This window comes from Scatophagus argus, chromosome 12, assembly GCF_020382885.2.
Source record: "Scatophagus argus isolate fScaArg1 chromosome 12, fScaArg1.pri, whole genome shotgun sequence".
Classification (NCBI taxonomy): Eukaryota; Metazoa; Chordata; class Actinopteri; family Scatophagidae; genus Scatophagus; species Scatophagus argus.
The window spans coordinates 2932497-2951392 of record NC_058504.1 but is presented as its reverse complement, the minus strand read 5'-3'; the positions used below and the strand labels follow the sequence as shown (position 1 = coordinate 2951392).

Here is an 18896-nt window from a genome sequence, read left to right as displayed (position 1 = left end):
CTGTCAGCTGATCACAGAACTGGTAAACCCAAACAGCTAGTAAGAGTGAACTGGAAATGTCAGGCAAGCAAAGAATTTTTTACACATCCCAGGGAGGTTTGGGGACGTGAAGCAGGCCATGCTAAAAACCTCTGTTGTGGACGCATCCACTAAGAGGTCATTGGTGACTCTTGTGGTGGCAACCCAAGAACCCGCAGGTGAAGAAAGCCGTCAAAACACACACTTACACAGGTTTGAAAAGCACACTTATAGTGTTTTATTTAATTAGAGTAAATAATGATACATCTGGGAATATACAAGTCTCATCATGTGTATTATGCTGTACGTGTATTCCAAGCTTTGATCACACTGTTTGATCAGCTCTGAGGATTTATAGTGATTGTGGAGAATAAACAGTTTAAAGGCTTATTACTGATGAATAAATTCTGTAGTTTTCAGTGGTGCTTCGATACACATAGTTCGACAGATGCTGATCTGTGTAATGCTTGATGTTTGTCGTATCACCGCAGATATTTAACATTTGTAATAAATTATCAGCAACAGGTCAACAACAAGGTGCAAGCTGATTAAAATGTATTTATTATTGATATCACTGTCAAAAGCACACACGCACAAAAAAAAGGATTTTCATGGACTACAGATCTCTGTGTTATTGCTGTTATGTGTCAACCAAAGGCAGAAATGAGGGCACAGACAACTAAATGGTGAGGAAAACAACACACTGGACCTGTACAATATTTATACAGTCATACTGCTGCTGGTGTGTAAATCCTCGGGATGGTTGTGACTCAGCTGTTAAGAGATAGTTGCCCTACTTAAGACTTCATATAAACAGATGTAGACAGTTCTGAAATATTGTCAATAACATTCAGATCCTGACTTTTCATTAGTCATCATATAGACAAAAGTATTGGGACAGCTGACCATTACACCAGCAGAGACTTTAATGACATCAATAAGGAGCCGAGCCCAAACCCTGAACAGCAGCCCCATAAAGAGGTATGTCCGGATACTATTGTCTATATAGTGTATTTCTAGATATGAAAAAAAAAACTGTTTCATATAATCTACTTTACTCTTTAATCTTTCCTCATAAGAGTCAATCCTCCATAAACACAGGAACACATGAACATTATTATGGAAATCATCCTTTTCCTCACAGGTGATGGCTCCTTCTCTGACACTAACTAGCTTTTGGTAGTAATGTTATCTCCTGGCTATCATTCTCCTGTGGCATAGGAGCAGCTCTCTGAGCTGAGTCAAGTTCGGGTCTACAGCCCTCACAGTTTTATGTGCACTTCCCAGCTTAGCAAGGACATTCACTTTGACAAGCTAGTAGTTAGTTGTTGTAGTTTAGTAGCTTCTCTTTGTTTTTTTTTAATGAAACAGGCTACATTTTACTATAGCAAGAATAAACAAAATAGTATTTTGGTAATATTTGGTATTATTAGTATTTTTGGCTCAAAAAATAATTTGGTTATCACTATTTATGTGTAGGACGAACACGATTATTGCCTCCCTCTTTTCCCTTCTTATGGACGGCTCTGAGCACACCCTACTTTGCAACCTTATTACTTGATCTGGATTGTTGTTTCATGTTTTGGTGAAGGCCTTTGACCTCAGTTGTTAAAATCATTATGGAGACTGTCGATAAATTTCATGCAGGAAACTGCTGTTATTGGAAGGAAGAAAATACAGATGCACAGAGCTTCAGATTAATCTGTCCTGAATAACATGGCTATTGATAGGTACCCCTTTAAAACATGATATATCTTTTAACATACACATGATTTGATATTTGCAGTGCTATGTACATAAATTTAGTTAATTGTTTAGTTAATAGTTGCAAAATGGCTTTAGCTGTGATACATAAGTGCAAAAGAAACAAAAAATCATGGTCTTCTTAAGACATACTTATGTTAGCATTAATCTTGTAATTTACAAGATTATTATGCATAACCTTTCAAGAGCATATATTGTACTGCAAAGTAACAGCTTGTAGTTGACAGAATTTTGAGGACAAAACAGAAGTTTAGGAGCATAATCATTGGAATGATGAAGGCAGGCGATGGAAATACAGAGTAACATGTGAAGGTGTGATGTGTGTGTTGACCAGCAGAGGGTGACACACAGTCCATCACGACCACATTACAAGATCATGTAGATATCTAAATATACTGTTAAGGTCTGGATAAAGTTACTGTATTTCCAGCTGAACAGGGTGTTAGACTTCACTGAGCTGGCAAGCCATGAAGCCAAACAGAAGATGCTTGAAATGAAAATTTGGGGGCAAAATAAAGACACGAGTGAGAGGAAAAATGGACCCGCAGACTGCAGGCCTCATGGTTGGTTTCCCATGAAGACCAGGAAATGATGCTGACCTCTGACCTGCAAACTTTTGAACTGTGTCTGGTAATCTCCCTCTGTTCTACCAGAACGAGTCTCCAGGGCCACGAGCTCAAATATAGACCGGGCTGAGTGCCAGCAAATAGAAATCTTAACTAATGCTTATTTCCTTCCACAGTTTAATGTCACCCACACTCCCTACAGACATAAAATACTTACAGACTGTGTTTATATAAACTCTATAAATCGCGTACATATTTTATCACTTGCCGCTTAACTTTATCTGTTAAAGAAATTTCATTCCTCTTCACTATTTGTGTGAAAAAAGGTCTTCTTCTTCTTCTAGAGAAGAAATAAAGATTCAAGTGGTTATTTAAAAAATAATAACTTAGCTTCCAGTAGCTTTGCAGCAAGTTTGTTTTCTTATATTTAAAGAAAATTTCCTTCTTTTGGTAATTTACACTATTCACCATTTTATCATCTGCATGAGGAGGCAGGCAGTCGTACAGGCTTTAAACAAAACTTAAGTCTTGTGAAACCAAATTTTGTGAAATTCGTTTTATCTGTCTTAAGATCCCCCCCAACTATCAATTAATTTGTTGCATTTTTTTTTTCAAAAAGTTTTTCTTAAGATTCTGTCAAAATACATAGAATTTAACACCATATGTGCTCCAGATCACGTTTTTAGATTGCTATAGCAAAATATATATGATGGCTTTGTTGATGCAGTAAGTAGTTCTATATTTTTGGGAGTATGGACACATGGTGCATAATATATATCTACATCTGTCTATTTACACAAACGCACACACACACACACACACACTAGTGCTGTCAAACAAAATTAAAATTAATCAATCATTAATTAATCAAATTAATTGCATACGTCAATTTTGTGTGTGGCTTGATGAGGTTGGCTGCTAGCACTAGCATCAGGGGCTGGGATGGCTCGGGCCTACGGGTTTGAGATAAGGTGATATTTCAGGCTTGAAGTGCTCCGATGGTACAAAAATTCCTTACTGCAGAAATTGCAGAGAACGATGCTCTTGTCAACAGTTCAGTCTGTGTGGTTTTTAAATGTCATGTTACAAGGCCACTGTGGCCAAAACGGGTAAAAGGTCAACATTAATTTTGTTTTAATTTTTTTCGTGATTAATTAATTGAAATCAAGGTGTTATTTTAACAGTCCTAATGTATACGCACATACATACAAACATATAAATCTATGTGTGTGTACATGTGTGTACATGCGCATACATATGTATAGATAGATGGTAATAGATATGTATATGTTCTTCAAAATACAAACATACAAGTCTCCAAGTTTCACAGCTTTTCTTGTAGTCTGAGAGTTTATTTCAAACACTCCCACAAGGTTGTACTTGTTATTATATTTGTGATTTGTCATTTTGCACTCCATTTAAGCGTTCAATTTATTGCACGAGCAGAAAAATATATTGTGAATAAAATGCTTGGAAATATGTAAGTGTTTTATACCTGCAGTGCAGAACTTTTCTTTTCCCTCTTGTGGCATGGAGAGTAATTACACAAACAACATCCTTATGATGCTGTAGGCTCCACCTCCTAGTTGCTCCTCCCTTCAGCTCTATGTGATATTAAACAATCAGTATCACCAGCGTGGGAAAATCGCTACAGATTTAAGATTTAAAAAGTCCCAAACTTGAGCTTTAATATCACATTTCTGAAAGACTAAAACAACATAGTCTGGGACTGAAGGAACTGGTATACACCACATGTGGTATATTTACCACTGGAAGTACCTGAATACACTGGTATAAAAACTATATGTAGTATACAAATAACACGTTATGAGTACTCTATATGGTTACATCAGTGACTCCTGCATGGTGTTAGTGTTAGTATGGTGGGAAGCCAGTGATGGATCATGTCCTTATTACTTATATTATACTCTAAATGTGAAGCTCTTCACTGTGCTAAAAACTGAAGCACAGTGAGGAAATGGCCAAGCAAGGAGCGGGATTTGAAGGCTGTTTTAACCCAGCAACATACTGTACTTGCCAAAAGAAACTAAATTATAGCATAGGGTCAAACCAAAAACAACAACAAGAAGTTGCTGCAAATTCACAAAATTAACACTTGTTGATTGCCCAGTGATTGGTGATTGTGCTGTTAATTTTGATTCACAATCAAGCAGATCAGTTGACAAGAGTGTTGCCAGCCCTTAGTACCTTTATACATCAATAAATAATCATGTGAAATCAATAAATTAATCACACACACCTCTGATTAAAGACTAAAGTGTAATCAGTGTATTAGTAAGTCAAGTAGATAACGTAAACTGATCACCTGGCTGATCAGTTTACGTTGATTGAAAAATCAGTCACATACAAAACAATTAATGAAATGAAACCCTGAATTGCTTATTCTATCCTCCATAAACAACCCAAATAGTATAATATAACGGAAGCCAATGGCTTGGAAGTTGGAAAAAACATTCAAAAATCTAAAACACGAAAGAATGACATGCAAACTGATTAGCCGTTGTGTTACATACATATGATTTGTGGTGAAAGGGCTAAAACATGCATTGTATCATCCTTTCTAGCAGCAGAAGAGTATCTGATGATTTTTCACCCTGCTAGTCAATTAACCAGATTTGGTTTTGTTAAATGATCAAAGGCATGTTCAAAAGGTCTTAATATCATTATCACTACATTTCCTTCTCTCTTCACTTCTTTCTTTGGATTTTCAGACAGTTTGAACTCTAGGTTGTGTTTCAACTAAATGTTTCCCTTCTCCTCCAACTCCTCTGCCTTTTCTGTTTCTTCCACCTGTGTCACTTTGCAGTCCCTAATGTCTTCCATCTCTACCATATCATCCTTTTCTTGGCTCACCTTTGACCTAGCATCTGTTCCAGAAGTCTCTCCATGTTGACTTTCAGATTGTCCAACACCTGAAACAGAAACTTTTCCTCCTTGACCAACTGCTAAACTGATTTCTGATTCAGCTCCAAGTTCAGAAGTCTCTCCTTTCTGGTCTTTCATTGAGAAAGAAGGTTTTTCCTCCTCCATCATCGTGACAACAGAAAACTCTCGCTTGCTGTCAGGGCTGGCTTTGACAATGGTCACATTACTTACTCTGCTCCCTACAGGTGAGGATGGGGACAGTGGACTGAGGGGGGGCAGAGTTGAACTACTCAGTCTGTCTTTAGAAAACTGATTAGTGGGGGAGGAAAGGGAAGAAGCTTTAGAAGCTTTATCTCCCTCATCTGGTAAGAGTTTAGCTGTTTTGAGAATTCCAACTTTCTTTATTTCTGTCTTTTCTTCTTGTTTTTGCATTCTGGTTCCTTCTAGCTCATGTTCCTTCATAGAGAATGGACTTGAAACCTTATTCCCTTTGGTCATAGAAGTTACAGACATCATACTCTCTGACTTCAAAGTCAGGTGAGGTGAACTTCCAATGGAGAGTTCAGCTGGAGAAGAAGAGAGGGTTTGTGGTGATACTAGCATCATGTCGAGTTTGGAGCCAGCAGACACCACTTGGCCTGACTGAAATTTGGGGCTTGGAGTAAGGGCAGGTGAAAAAGTAGTTTTTGTAGCCTCTGATGGCATATTCCTTGAACTTAGTTTGGGGCTTGGTGTGATCGTCGTGGGTGAGGCAGGAATTTTTAAGGAAGAGACTGGAGATGGGGTCTTGATTGGCAATGATGATGGAGGGGATGAACCTAAGCTTATCAAAGCAAGACTCTCGCCAAAACCTGGTTCCAGATCTGGGCTCGAGCTTGGGTCAGGCGGTGTTTGGGTAACTGGAAAAGCTGTGCTAGAAGGAAGTTCAGGCTTACCAGTAGGAACGAGAGGAGTAAAGCCTAAAATAGATCCAGGTATGGGGGCAATGGGTGTAGAGGTTTGTAGCGGACCAGGATCATATGCCTCTTTATTTTTTAAAATATTAATATCCAGATCTCCTCCTTTCTCTATTGTCTTAAAAGCCGGTCTAGATGGAGCAGGAGATGGGATGGACAAAGACCTTGGGGCAGAAGTTACTGTACCCCCAATGGAAGGTTTGATCATAGGGTTTGCACAAGGTTCAGGACTAGGCACGTGTTTAGAGCCACTTTCATTTGCAGAGATAGAGTCATCGGCCTGATTCTTACTTTGGGAAGAAGGAGAAGTTAAAGTTTTAGCCTCAGGTTGAGGTGAAGCAGGTGCCTGATTCTTTGATGGCTCGGTTTCTGGTTTGATACCAGGCTTAGTATCACATTCAGGGACGACTTCTTTCTTCTCTGTTTGCAGCAGCTCCTCCAGCACTACGGGTTGCTGCTGAATAACGAATCTAACACCGGCGATCTCTCTACCTGTCCCCTCGCTTACTTTAATGCCAGCAGGGTCGCTGCCCCGCCTCAGCCCGAATATGGTTACACTCTTTCGGCGTTTCCCCGCACTTGGAGTAACCCCATTGATGCTCTCTGAGGGTGGTCGAACATCCTTGAACAAACTTCTGAGATTGTAACCGCCCTCTTTCCGTTCATCGCTCTCCTGGGATTGGTCCAGCTGGTCTCCAGAACTCACCAATGCATTAGGAGCTCCATGGAGCTTCTTGTCATGATGTGTCACCCGGAACCTGAATGGATAATGATACATTCAGAATGCAATACTTCTGTTACAATATCCCAGCATACAACCTGCACAAGAGGTTTAATTGTGAGCTGTGACCTTCCAACAGAGAAGACAGTCTGCTCTCCAGGTCGCTGCTTGGAGCGGGGGGTTCGGCTTTGTCGTCTGCCCTTTTTCGACCGCACCTGAGCACAGAGGTGGCAGGAGTTGTGGTCGGTGCCTGAGTGGACCGTGTGGTGATGGGGAGGAATACCACCAATAGACTCCTTGCGCAACCTAGACATGAACATTATCATTATTATTATCATGTACATTATTCTTATTATGTTAGTATGTGTATAATCTGCAATGTGTGTAGTGTAGTGCTAGAGTTACGCTTCTTTGATTTGTATATAAACACATGTTCAGACACTGCATGTGTGTTTCTTTTCTACTTGTATGCACTGGGACAGCATATCTGACCACAACGAAGCAGAGTCATGTTTAGCACACCACAATGTAAAGAAAATTTAGATGAAATCAGCAAACATTAATCCGCTCCACCCTGGAGACAGTGTAAACAGACAAGCGTGGGATCATGGGAGTTGCTATGGGCGTCTTCATTGTTGAACAACCATAATTGCCAAAGAAAATCTATCACACCTGAAATGTTTATGGGCAGTAGTAACGGTAATACCATAATTACTGATCACTTTGTTAAAAAAAGAACAAAAAAAGCCTTAGAAATGAATCCTAAACTAACGCATATAATTTAATGGTCTGTCCCAGGCACATTTTAGGCAAAAAGATGGGGTTTATTTTCAATGGAAAAAAAATAGAACTAAAACAATTTAGTTGTCTGTATTAAATGTTTTACTCATTAATATGGGATTTCTTGGATGCAAATATTGATCATGTCTGCCATCCTTTAAGGTGTCCATGACACCCTCCTGACCGCCTATATAAAATTTCAGGTCCGCAAATCCTCCCAAAAGTTACAGCCACACCTTGAGTAAAACCGATTTCTCTTGGTTTGAACGTTGTTGATTTTATATTTTTACATGGGCATGCTATGTCATAGCAATGCAAACTGTTTTGGATGAACTTACCTGGGGTCATGGCGCACACAGACATTGTGGTTTCCCAACATCTCGTTGAAGGCTTCCATGTTAGCTAGAGGTGATAACAAGAAGACCCTATTTCAGAGCAGAACCTAACTGAATACTGTATTGGATTTGCTGATATATACTGATCTAATCTGAAAATGGTCAATTGCAGGGCATAGGAAAGTTCACACACATGAATAGTTCTCATTCAAGGATATATCTGTCACAGGTGGCATGTCCTGACAGTATAACAGAGAGCGGTGAAGGTGGAAATGAACCCAAAGATTAGACAAGTTGATAAACTTACACTTTAACCTGAACAAAATACAACTGAATTGGACACAAAATACTATTCAGCACTTCTTATAATTGTCACCTTCATTTTCAATGATGCATTTAAGGATCTGCTCCACTGTATCCTGGTTCTCCTCATCCTCATCTGAAACACAGCAGAGCAGCAAGCCGAGTAAATCCACACACTTTAAACGTCGCACTCCTTCGAGTCAAACACAGCACACAAACTGTCTGTCAGCAAACACTGGTTTAAGTGTGAATAAATGTCAAGGAAAACTGTTGACAATGTTCTCAGATACTTTACTAAGGTAAAAATACTACAACCACACAGTAAGATATTGAAAAAGTTACCTAAACATTTGTAAGTATAATGAGGAAAATATACTTTTTCAGATGTTTTGTGACCAAAAAGTACAGTATTTCCCTCTGAAATGTAGTGGGGAAGAAGCAGGTACTTTCTGCTTCTAGCAAAGGACTCGTCCGAGGCTGAATTATGGGTCATACTCCATAAATGCTGGGTCCTCCATTTCCCATAATACAACAGAATTATTTTTTTTTTCTCTGACATCAGCATGGTTATCTTGACATTGCAAGTGTTATAAAATTGTTTTCATGGACTGGATTCCTGAAAACCCATAAAATGATTTCATGTAAGTACTTGTGACCTCTTCATCTATTTTATTTTTTTCCTCAACCCACCTGCATTTCCTTCAAGCTTCTCCTCCTCCTCCTCCTCTTCATCATCCAAGTCTCCAGTGCGGCAGCGGTAGCCCTTCTTCTTCAGCAGGTGACAGATGAGGAAGCCTAGCAGTCCGGTGAGGAAGAACAGGAAGACCACCACAAAAATCATGTAGGGCGGGGGATGTTCCCCCACCCCAGAGGCTTCTAATTCAGTCATAACGTAGATTCAACCTGAGTCATGGAGAGAGAAAGGGATTAGATTAAATAATTTTAGGCTACTTTGCTCCTTCCAGGTCAGAAAATGTTGTAGATGTGCACATTAGGACTTCAGAGCAGAAAAAAGGGAAAAAAGCAAAAAGGCATGGGACTGGGCACAGCCTCAGAGTCCGATGGAGGCCAGTGTGGTCACATTTAGACTGGCTGGGCAAACTCCAAACTCCCTCCAACACCCTTGTGAGACTGTAGAGCTGGTCCAGTGTTCCACGGACCAGGAGAAAACCGCACTGTCCCTCTTGAATTTGAGGTTCAGCTAACAGATGGATTATGCATGCCGGAGGGATTAAGGAGAGTATTCCAAAGTATTCCTTCCACCGTCCGACTGCGTCCGCAGTTGAGGTCAGCAGCTTCCCATCTGCATTGTAAACAGTGAGAATAAAGTGCCGCTTTCCTTTCCTGAGTCACCGGACAGTTTGCCAGAATTTCTTTGAGGTCAACCAAATGTTTTGTTCCATGGCTGTGGTCGTCCCTGGCCAGACCCCATAGGCAATGGCCTGGCCACTTGATACTCGCTGTCAAGTACAACTAAAGTCACCTTACTGTAACTGATTAAATATACTGTAACATCTCCCAACCACAACTTCAATGAACAGAGACAGAAATGTGGTGTGGATTAACAAAACTTACAGGCTTTCTGGTCTGGTTGATTCAAATCATCTTCAAGCTTTCTTGCAGAGTTGTCAACATCAAGACTTAGTCTGTGGGAAACAGAGAAAACCAGGAAGACATCCCAATCAGATTATCAGAATCTCCCTCATAAATGAATTTTAATTAACTTTAACTCGTCAGTTCTGGATCTTTTCACAGACATCAGAGGCACTGAAAAGAGTGGGAGGTACTGAACACATCTGTTTCATGTTACATCCTCCATGCAATGCAACAACCTTTTTCAACTTTACCATTTAAACCAGCATACAGTCATTATTGAAGTTGTTAAACATTTAAAATGGTGAAATGTTGTGATTTCAACTGATACAATGGAACTGTGGATTTGTGGTCTCACTCATGAGGGCGAAGTATAATATAATGAAAAAGAATTTCCCTTCTGGGATAAATAAAGGAATTCAGATTCTGATATCTGCACAATGTACAAATATGCACTGATATTAAGTCATCTTGACAGCATGGAAATGGTTAGATTTGTTGCAGAAAGGTAGTGTCAGTTAATGAGTTAATGAGCTTACTCACCATGAACGATAAATACCAGAATCAGTTTCATGTATCCTGGTCTTAAGAGTTTGTTATATCCTGGCGTTTACTCATCTTCAGAAAACAGAAAGGCTATAAAGGTTATGTTATGAGATGTAGATGATAACTACTCATTGGGCTAGTTGGTGCGCTGTTGGCGAGCTAACCCATTAGCTGACATGACTAATGGCTCCTCTATTTTCTCTCTACCTTTCTGATCAACTTTGAACACCACTTTGTTCAATAGAAAAAAAAATGTCTGAGCTAATGGACATAACTTATCAGTGACTTAGCTTAGTTCAGTCATTATAATTCCCATGTGAATTATTTGATTTCACCACAAAATGTTGACATTTTTGTCAGACCAGGCCAGTGTACCTGCATTATTCCAACTGCTAGCATTGTACCCATATAATTATACTAGATCCACTACTCTTTCAGTGTTGCTGTTTTGAGAACCACATACAACCACATGCTGCCAAGTTTGTTGACATGTGTGAATTTTATCTGTAGAATATAAAGCAGAAACATGTTAACATTTGGTAGCTTAAATTAATGTATCAGAATGCAACTGTGTGTGATTATTTTATTTTCATCTTCATAGGGTTGTTTTTAAATATTACATGTAATTCAGTGCAGTATGTAAAGCTCTTGGAATGGCCTATTTTTAATATGGAAATAAATGTTATCAAACTTTTATGGAGTAATATTTTATCACAGGCCATATTAGCATGCTTTCTGTGTTTAAAAGATGGAAAAGCCCCATCAAGATATCTCCCACTGTGGCTGTAATCAGTCTGAACCAGTGCTGCAGTTCATGGTCCATCCTATAACCACGACTTCAACAGAGAGAGAAAACAACAGCACCAGAGTGCAATGACAGAAACAAAACTTGAGTTTTTATGTTTGACTGACTCAGATAGTAATGTGGTCATGGATAAATTATCCGCCCAGTTGGCCTCAGACCAACAGAAACCCCGAAACCCCCACATTCACTGTGTGTCAGCTGGTTTCTGGCAGTTTGATTGAGAGCAAATTTATTGGTAATATACACCACTCATGAACATGAAGCAAGACCTTGAGGGTACAAGTATTGCTCAAGCCCAAGAGTACTGGATGGTATCTGGGTAAAATACTGTATAGCAAAGACATGTATAATCTGCTATGTACACTATTTAGTTTAGCTAAACTATTTAGAACTAAACTAACTATTTTTAAAGCGTCTTTAGGCCTATAGGAACAAGGTATCTGTAAAACTACAGATTCTGAAAATGCAAACAAACAATGAAGGTAGGTGCTTTTTTAATGGAAGTAATAACTTCCCTGTAGCCAATAAGACAAGTTAATGATGCATTAGGACAATTAATGTTAAAACTTCACAATACTAACATAAACAACACATTATTTATAGACTGACTGATTCATTTCTGTTGATGGTCCAGTTAGAGTTGTTTACTTCTTTTGACAATGCATGACTTACAAAAGAGTTTCCATGAGAGGTTGGTGTTAGTTTTTGTTTGTTTGTTTGTTTCATTATATTATACACGTATAGACGCTAAACTTGAATAAAGATTTTCAAAGTAAACAGCAAAAATTTAAGCTTCTGGTCTTCTTCACAACAAATAGAAAACAGAGAAAAAGAAATTAGAATTTCATCTCAAGTTATCAAGATATTAAAAAACCACTCCTGGACACATCTGCAGGCATCTGAACTATGTTGGAGATTTAATTCTTTCCATTTTTTAAATTTACCTCCAGTCTTATTATTTTAGACGAGGCCTTTGTGTAACAGCGCCCAACCTCTAATCTCTCCTAATAAAGCAAAAGCCTTGCAAAATACAGTACCCTTTTAAGATCTTTCTTTATGCCTGATAGCTGACAAACTGATTGTTCTTACCATTTTTATGTCTGTCAACAGTGGACACATCCAAATATGTGAAAGCCAGCATGTTCATGTCTGCCCAGCAAGAAAACAGAATACAGCTGCTGATCTTTGCTTACACAATTTAAAAATGCATATGTTGGATATAAAGCTAAAAGCAGTGGACGGCGTGTGCGCCTCCTATACACTATAGGTTCCCCCAAGCCACACCTTTTCGGTTTATCTGCAGAGAAATAAGGAGGCACAAACACAGTGTGTGAAAAGGAAAAGAGCAAAAGATAACACGAGGGAACCTCATTGTCATTTGTGTAACAGTGAAAAAACAGATGCAAACATCAACGCAAATCCGTAATACATTCTCCGCTTTACTGTAGGCCTACACAGTACACTCCGTACTGATATATATATGTATTAAGTGTAAACTCTGTTCCACAAAACAGGTAATTGTGAATGTGCAAACAGTAAATAAACACATGCGCACACACACTGTCCTCACGCAGAGTAAACAAATAGCACTTATCAGGGTTTGCCTTCCCGCTGGCTTATCAGCGACCATAACCCACATAAACACACGCATGTGCACGCACGCACACACACACACACACACACACAATTATCAGTACTCGTTCCCTGTGAAGCGTTTCTAGGGTGGTTAAGTATAGATAGTACATATCATTACACACTCGCCACTAATTCTCTTCAAAAGGGCTTATTTCTACAGCAGCATCTTTGTGAGTTCAAAAACAAAGGTCCAAAAAGACAGAGCAGGTCACATCCTGTACACATCCTAAGCCTCATCACCAGCATCAGTGGCAGAAGAGAACAGCAGACCGACAAAGTGGAGCATTTAGCAGCTAAAGAGCTCCGTGGGAGGCTGAAGACAAAGCTAAAAGGGACTGAGTGGTGGATATTCATCAGGGGGACACGACCACCACTCCAGATGAGTGATCGCTGCTCCCAAAGGGTCAAAAATAAAATATTGCAGCTTTCAGCCACTGGAAACAGCACATCTATTAACAATCTAAATACAATAATGAGAACAACTGCTTCATGAAGTTTGTTTGTGTGTGGGAGAGGGTGTGCATGCACTGCCACTTGCTGATTATTTAAATTCAGTTGGTATTGTAATCATTGCTAGTCATCAGACTTGGGGAAGCTACAGCAGTGATTCATGCAGTCAGCATTAACTGTTTCATACCATAGTGAGTAAAATCCCATTTCCTGTGTGTTGTGTTCAAACATACACATGACCTGTGTAGTTGGAAAATTCTCGTTCCTCTCTCAGCGACCGTAACCCTGAGGGGGTGTCTGTGTGCCACCCCCTCACTCCCCTTCTCATGTAAGGTTATTTAATGTTTGACTGAACTCCTCAGGGAGTAAAAGAAAATATGAGAGGAATAACAACAGAGTCAGTCAAAACACTCCTGGTTTATCTGTTTTGTTTATCTAATTTCACATATACCTGTGTTAGATATATTTCTTTTATGGAAAAGACTTTACTTAACTTCTCTGAAAATATGTGAAATGAGCATGTTTTAAAATGCAGTTCAAAATAAACAAGTACAGAGGAAAGTTCCCAAGGGTGACCACATATTGACCTTTAAGTCCCAACTGTTTGTTTACGGACAGTTTTCATCTTTTTATCTAAGCACGACCAAAACATTTGCTGATTCTTAACTATATTGTTTTAACCTTGCTCACGAGGCTCACGGCCACCTTCTCCTTCACGTGGACTTCATGTGGATGTGCCACTGCTTGTGGTTTTCATCTCAGGGGACTCAAATCCACCCACTGTCCACAGTATGTAATATTAATGCTCATAGTTTTTAAGATTGTAAAACACATTGTGCATTCATGTCAGCCATAGTAAAACCATTTCCTGTTTTTGTTAAAGAGAGCAAGAAGGCCAGTCTCATACCCACACAGCTGCTCTCAGTTTAAAAGTAGCACACAAATACAAACAAAGCATAATAACCTTTTAGATTGTACAGCTAAGTTTCTCTCTCCTGTTTACTCAACAAGAGTCCAATAAATCACAGGTTTGGTGGTATTTAGTTTTAATTTAAGTATTGAGTAAAACTACTTTCCGTGATAAAAATTTTAGTAGCAAACGTAAACAGACATTAGCCAGTAACTTCACTGGTTTAAACTTGGTTTGTACAGGGTTAACCAACGCAGACAGTTAATATAATGAAAGGAGCCTACTGGTATGTGCTAAATAGCCAAAAATAACCTGTTCTAATGCAGAGAAAACAGCATTAGGGTCAGATGTCTGGACCCATAATGGCCCAAATCTGCCAGGCAGAAGAAATAACTCAGACTAAGCGCAGTTGCCAGACTTGTGCCAAACCCAGTTTGAACGGCACCCCAGCATCAGTCCAAGTACAGGTCCAGGTCCAGGTCCTGAACTGGCATTGCCAGCACAGGGCTGCTATGACTCCAACAAAAACTGCCAGTAATGACATATTGTCAGAACTAGAAAAATATTTAACAAGTAAAACCAAACCACATATATTTCATAAAAACAAGGCCTTCCCTTTACCAATCAAATATTAGCTCGTTTGTTCATTTGAGCATATACTTGAAGTAAATTTTATCATTACCAGGCTGATAATGCATCAGGTGTGAGTCACTAAATGTCTTAGGTCAACTTAACACTGACAGCAGCACTGCGTGACAAAACAAAGTCATCGTCCTCTTGAACGGACCCACTCGGCTGATGCAGCAGATGTGGCAAAAGCAGAGTCGACATCTGACCGAACCTTTGCCACAACACATCCCAGCATCATCCATCATGGCACCGGGATGGCCAATCAAATTCAAGCAGTGACCGAGTACGCACATTTTTCTGCTATTAGACTTGTCTTGACTTGTCTTCTTTTTCTTTCTTCTTTCTTCTTTCTTCTTCTTTCTTCTTTCTTGATGAAAAATGATTGTTACCATGACAACTTTCCAAACTCCTGCCTCAGAACATATTGCACTTGCACCTAAAGCAACATGCTCATCAGACAGACAGAATTGCCGGCCAATATTATGTCCCCGGATTTAACAGAATAAATTTAGAGATGCACAGAGAAACAATAGTTCTGATGCTGTGAGGAATTTAGTTGATGTAAGTCAACCCACACAGTCTGTCTCGCCCTCACACTCACTCGCAGCTTACAGAGGCAGAGAGATGACTCAGCATCATCATGACCTCAACGGATTTGCCTCCCAGTGACGTGAATGTGCGTGTTCAGTGCTTTCAGGTTTGCGTTGCTCAACATATAGCTTCATAAAAAATGAAGGAGAGACACGGTGAAGGAGGGATGGGGATGTGTGTGTGTGTGTGTGCGTGTGTGTGTGTGGTTATGTTTAGGCTCAGTTATTACATCAGAAAACCCTGAAAAGAAGAAAAACAACCAAAACGCTACATCAAGTCTGACAAAAGCATGTGGGAAATGGCATGGAAAAGTATGTTATGGTCTGATTGGACCAAGGCTGAACCTTTTGACCATAATTCCAAAAATATGTTTGGTGCAAAACCAGCATTGAGCATCACCAAAAGAATACCATACCCACAGCGAGGCCTGGTGGTGGCAGCATTATGCTTCGGGGCTGGTTTTCTTCGGCAGGAACCGGGGCTTTGTTTTTTGAATTATTTTTGAATTATGAACAAATGTCAGCACAAAACCCTCAGGGCTCTGCCAAAGAGCTGAAGACAAAGAGGAATTTCACCTCTCAGCAATACAACGACCCAAAGCATACCTTCAAATCAACAAAAGAATAACCTCAGCAGAAGAGGATTAAAGTTTAGGCCCAGCCAGAACCTGGACCCGAATCCAACCGAAAATTTGTGGCTGGGCTGACCCAAAGAGGTCTGTGAACAGAAAATGCCCTCGCAATCTGACAGATTTGGAATGCAAGGAAGAGTGAACAAAAATTCCCAAAGTGAGGTGTGCCATGCTGATACCTTATGATACCTCATAATAACTTAACTTATCATGTTATTATATATATTTTTTCTTTTCACCCTAACAGATTTTAGCTCATTTTTCAATTGAATTGCACTACTTACATGTTACGCTAAAAGGTGGGAAAAGTTCTGAAGTGATCAGTCTCAGTCTGATATATATTTTTATTTATTTATTTATTTTTTGCATCACAAAACTTGCCATCTAAACAGAGATGTGTAGACCTTTTATATCCTGTGTATATACTGGAGAGTAGACTATATCATATGTCCATGTCCTATCAGACGTGTTACAGCCAATTTAGATTTGTGCATGTTTGTGTGTATGAACGTAGGTGTGTGGCTGGTGAGGCTCTGTGGTTGCTATAGATTACCTGCACACCTGTGGGCATAGGTGGTAATTAGTCACACATAGGTTAGATAAATGGGACATAGCCGATGGGACCAGGGGGAGCCACACAGTTTGTGACGTCGGAGTGGGTTTTGTGACACAAGATTAGTATTTTTATTTTTAAGTCTTTTGGCACCCGGCCTTTTGTGGGTGTTTTAAAAAGATTTGCAAGTTAATAAAGTGTTAAACGCAAATCCACGGAGGACTAGCTAGATTACTACTACATTACGTAGGAAAACATGTAAAACTGCGCTCTCTAAACGTGAAGAGCAATCATCACTTTTCCTACAGCCTTGAATCACTCACAACAAACGTCATTTGAAAACGTTCCACTCTACAGCGTGTGAATCCATTCAAATTCTGCTCACACTAAACCCATTAATCACATTTTCCAGATTTAAAGTATCTTGCAGCTGGCCTGGCGAGTTGTTAAGATAGCATGCGAAACATTTTGAAACTTTAGAGGAGGATAAATGACGCCGAATTTAGCAGTCGACTCCACACAATCCTGAAATACCTATTGTAAAGTCATGTTTGATGTCTGTACGTGCAGCTACCTACCGACAAGTCCCAAAACATTTAAGTTTTGGCGTGCAAGATACAGGGCGGTGTGTCTCAGGTCTGCAGGCTACTACACCATCACATACAGGACCCTCCATCATCCTCCTCCCTCTGTGTGAATATCACCGTGTTGACCACCATCACCTTCATCTCCGTAGACACATCGCGATCACCCAAATGGATGCGGTGCTTTCACTGAGCACACAGTGAGACCTTAACTGCATCCTCAAGGTTAAACAGTTCATGAATCAGTGGCCTTGATTAAGCCCACAGGTCCGGACGCGCCATTAAACAGAGACATCCAGGCGGGACACTCACCTTCAGTCAGGCAGGGACACAGACCGATCCTCTGCAGTCTCCCCGCTGGTAAGATGATGTCCCATGGCTGCAGCGTGTCCTCTGACCGGAGCGGAAGGATGCGAGTGTCTGCTGAGGAGAGCAGAATGACTGGGAGCTTTGAGGCATCGGTGTGAATCGGTGAGGCTGCTCCTGCTGCAAGTTTGACTTTAACCTTGGTTACTCCAGAGAGTCAGCCGAGCCTCACGCTGAGAGAAATATGCTGTGCGTTATCAGTTTCATGAAGAGGTGTCACCCTCCACCCATCCGAGTAGCGCACACCCAATTTTGCCATGCAGCTTATATCCTAATAACCTATATTATTTCTAAATAAATGATAGTATAAAACAGAGGTAAAAGAAAAATACATGTTCTGTTGATCGAATAAACTGAGCCTGAGAGCCTCATTGAAGACTGAACTATCCAGGGGCCAGATGTCCTCACTCCAAAACTATCCCTTGAGGTTTTAATGTTGACGTATCGTTAATTATTAGCATATTAATAATGGGACCAGAGATTTACGCAATCATTTCATTGGTACACTGGGGACACTCAGCCTATTTGAAACAACAAATCATAACATTAGATAACAGCGCTATCAGAGGATCTACTGAAAAGCTTTAGTTTGAATCTGTCGCCGCTATGTGGTGAAACCGGGTCACTGCATCCTTCCATTTTATTCCTGTTCTTAAATTTGGTCTGCGCGTTGACAAGCGCGACACCCTGAAATTACAGTTTTTCTCCAGTTACCTCTACTGATTTGATATTCATTTCCTGCAGAGGATTGATGATTGTAATTAAAAAATGTAATCATGACGTTGCCATCCTTACTCACTTACCGTATGATTACAATCATGTTTTCGTGTGTTTTTTTAAGTCCTCAAACCCTTGAGATTTTCTAATCATTTAGTTCATCTGTTTGAGGCATGCCATTATGTCTCAACTCTTTGTCATTATCATATTTGTCGATCATTTTATTTACTGGTCCTGATCTCTTGCTACTCTTGTTGTTTAATCCTCCCATTTTCCATCCATTTGAGCCTACACAACACTCAGCAATTAGTCCCCACACACAAAACAAAAGAAGCATGCAGTCATTGCACATACTGAGGTGTTGCTGCTGCATCTCATGATAAGCTTTGTTTATAAGCAAGTGCTCCAAAACTCATCCCTCCAGAGCTCATCTTATCCTTGTCTGTTGAAGCACTGTTTCTGAGTTCCAGGTTCACAGAGGTTGAATCGTGTTGAATGTTTTGAAATATGTGTCAGCAATAGTGCCACCAGTCAATGCAGCTTAACACTTGTGTCA

General features: G+C 39.9%; 1 protein-coding gene across 3 annotated transcripts; it reads right to left on the bottom strand.

Annotated features, from left to right (window-relative positions):
* Positions 1 to 228: 228 nt before the first annotated feature.
* rell2 (RELT like 2) lies at positions 229 to 18301 on the bottom strand. Of its 3 annotated transcripts, XM_046406126.1 has the most exons (8): positions 17570 to 18301; positions 12363 to 17446; positions 9905 to 9975; positions 9020 to 9232; positions 8403 to 8465; positions 8030 to 8093; positions 7041 to 7217; positions 229 to 6948 (listed from the first exon to the last, which is right to left on the bottom strand). In XM_046406126.1, exons 4-8 carry the CDS (start codon positions 9216 to 9218, stop codon positions 5109 to 5111), a joined length of 2343 nt encoding a protein of 780 aa, XP_046262082.1. In that variant the 5' UTR covers positions 9219 to 9232; positions 9905 to 9975; positions 12363 to 17446; positions 17570 to 18301; the 3' UTR covers positions 229 to 5108. The 3 variants fall into 3 exon arrangements, with proteins under 3 accessions (XP_046262082.1, XP_046262081.1, XP_046262080.1); XM_046406125.1 differs by having other exon boundaries at positions 12363 to 18301; XM_046406124.1 differs by lacking the exon at positions 12363 to 17446.
* Between the last annotated feature and the right edge of the window lie 595 nt (positions 18302 to 18896).

Coding starts and splice junctions, on each gene's coding strand:
- rell2 (XM_046406125.1), bottom strand. CDS start 9,218: ATGACTGAATTAGAAGCCTCTGGGGTGGGGGAACATCCCCCGCCCTAC. Junction 8,466..9,019: donor GAAGCTTGAAGGAAATGCAG/GTGGGTTGAGGA, acceptor GCTGTGTTTCAG/ATGAGGATGAGGAGAACCAG. Junction 8,094..8,402: donor ATGCATCATTGAAAATGAAG/GTGACAATTATA, acceptor TATCACCTCTAG/CTAACATGGAAGCCTTCAAC.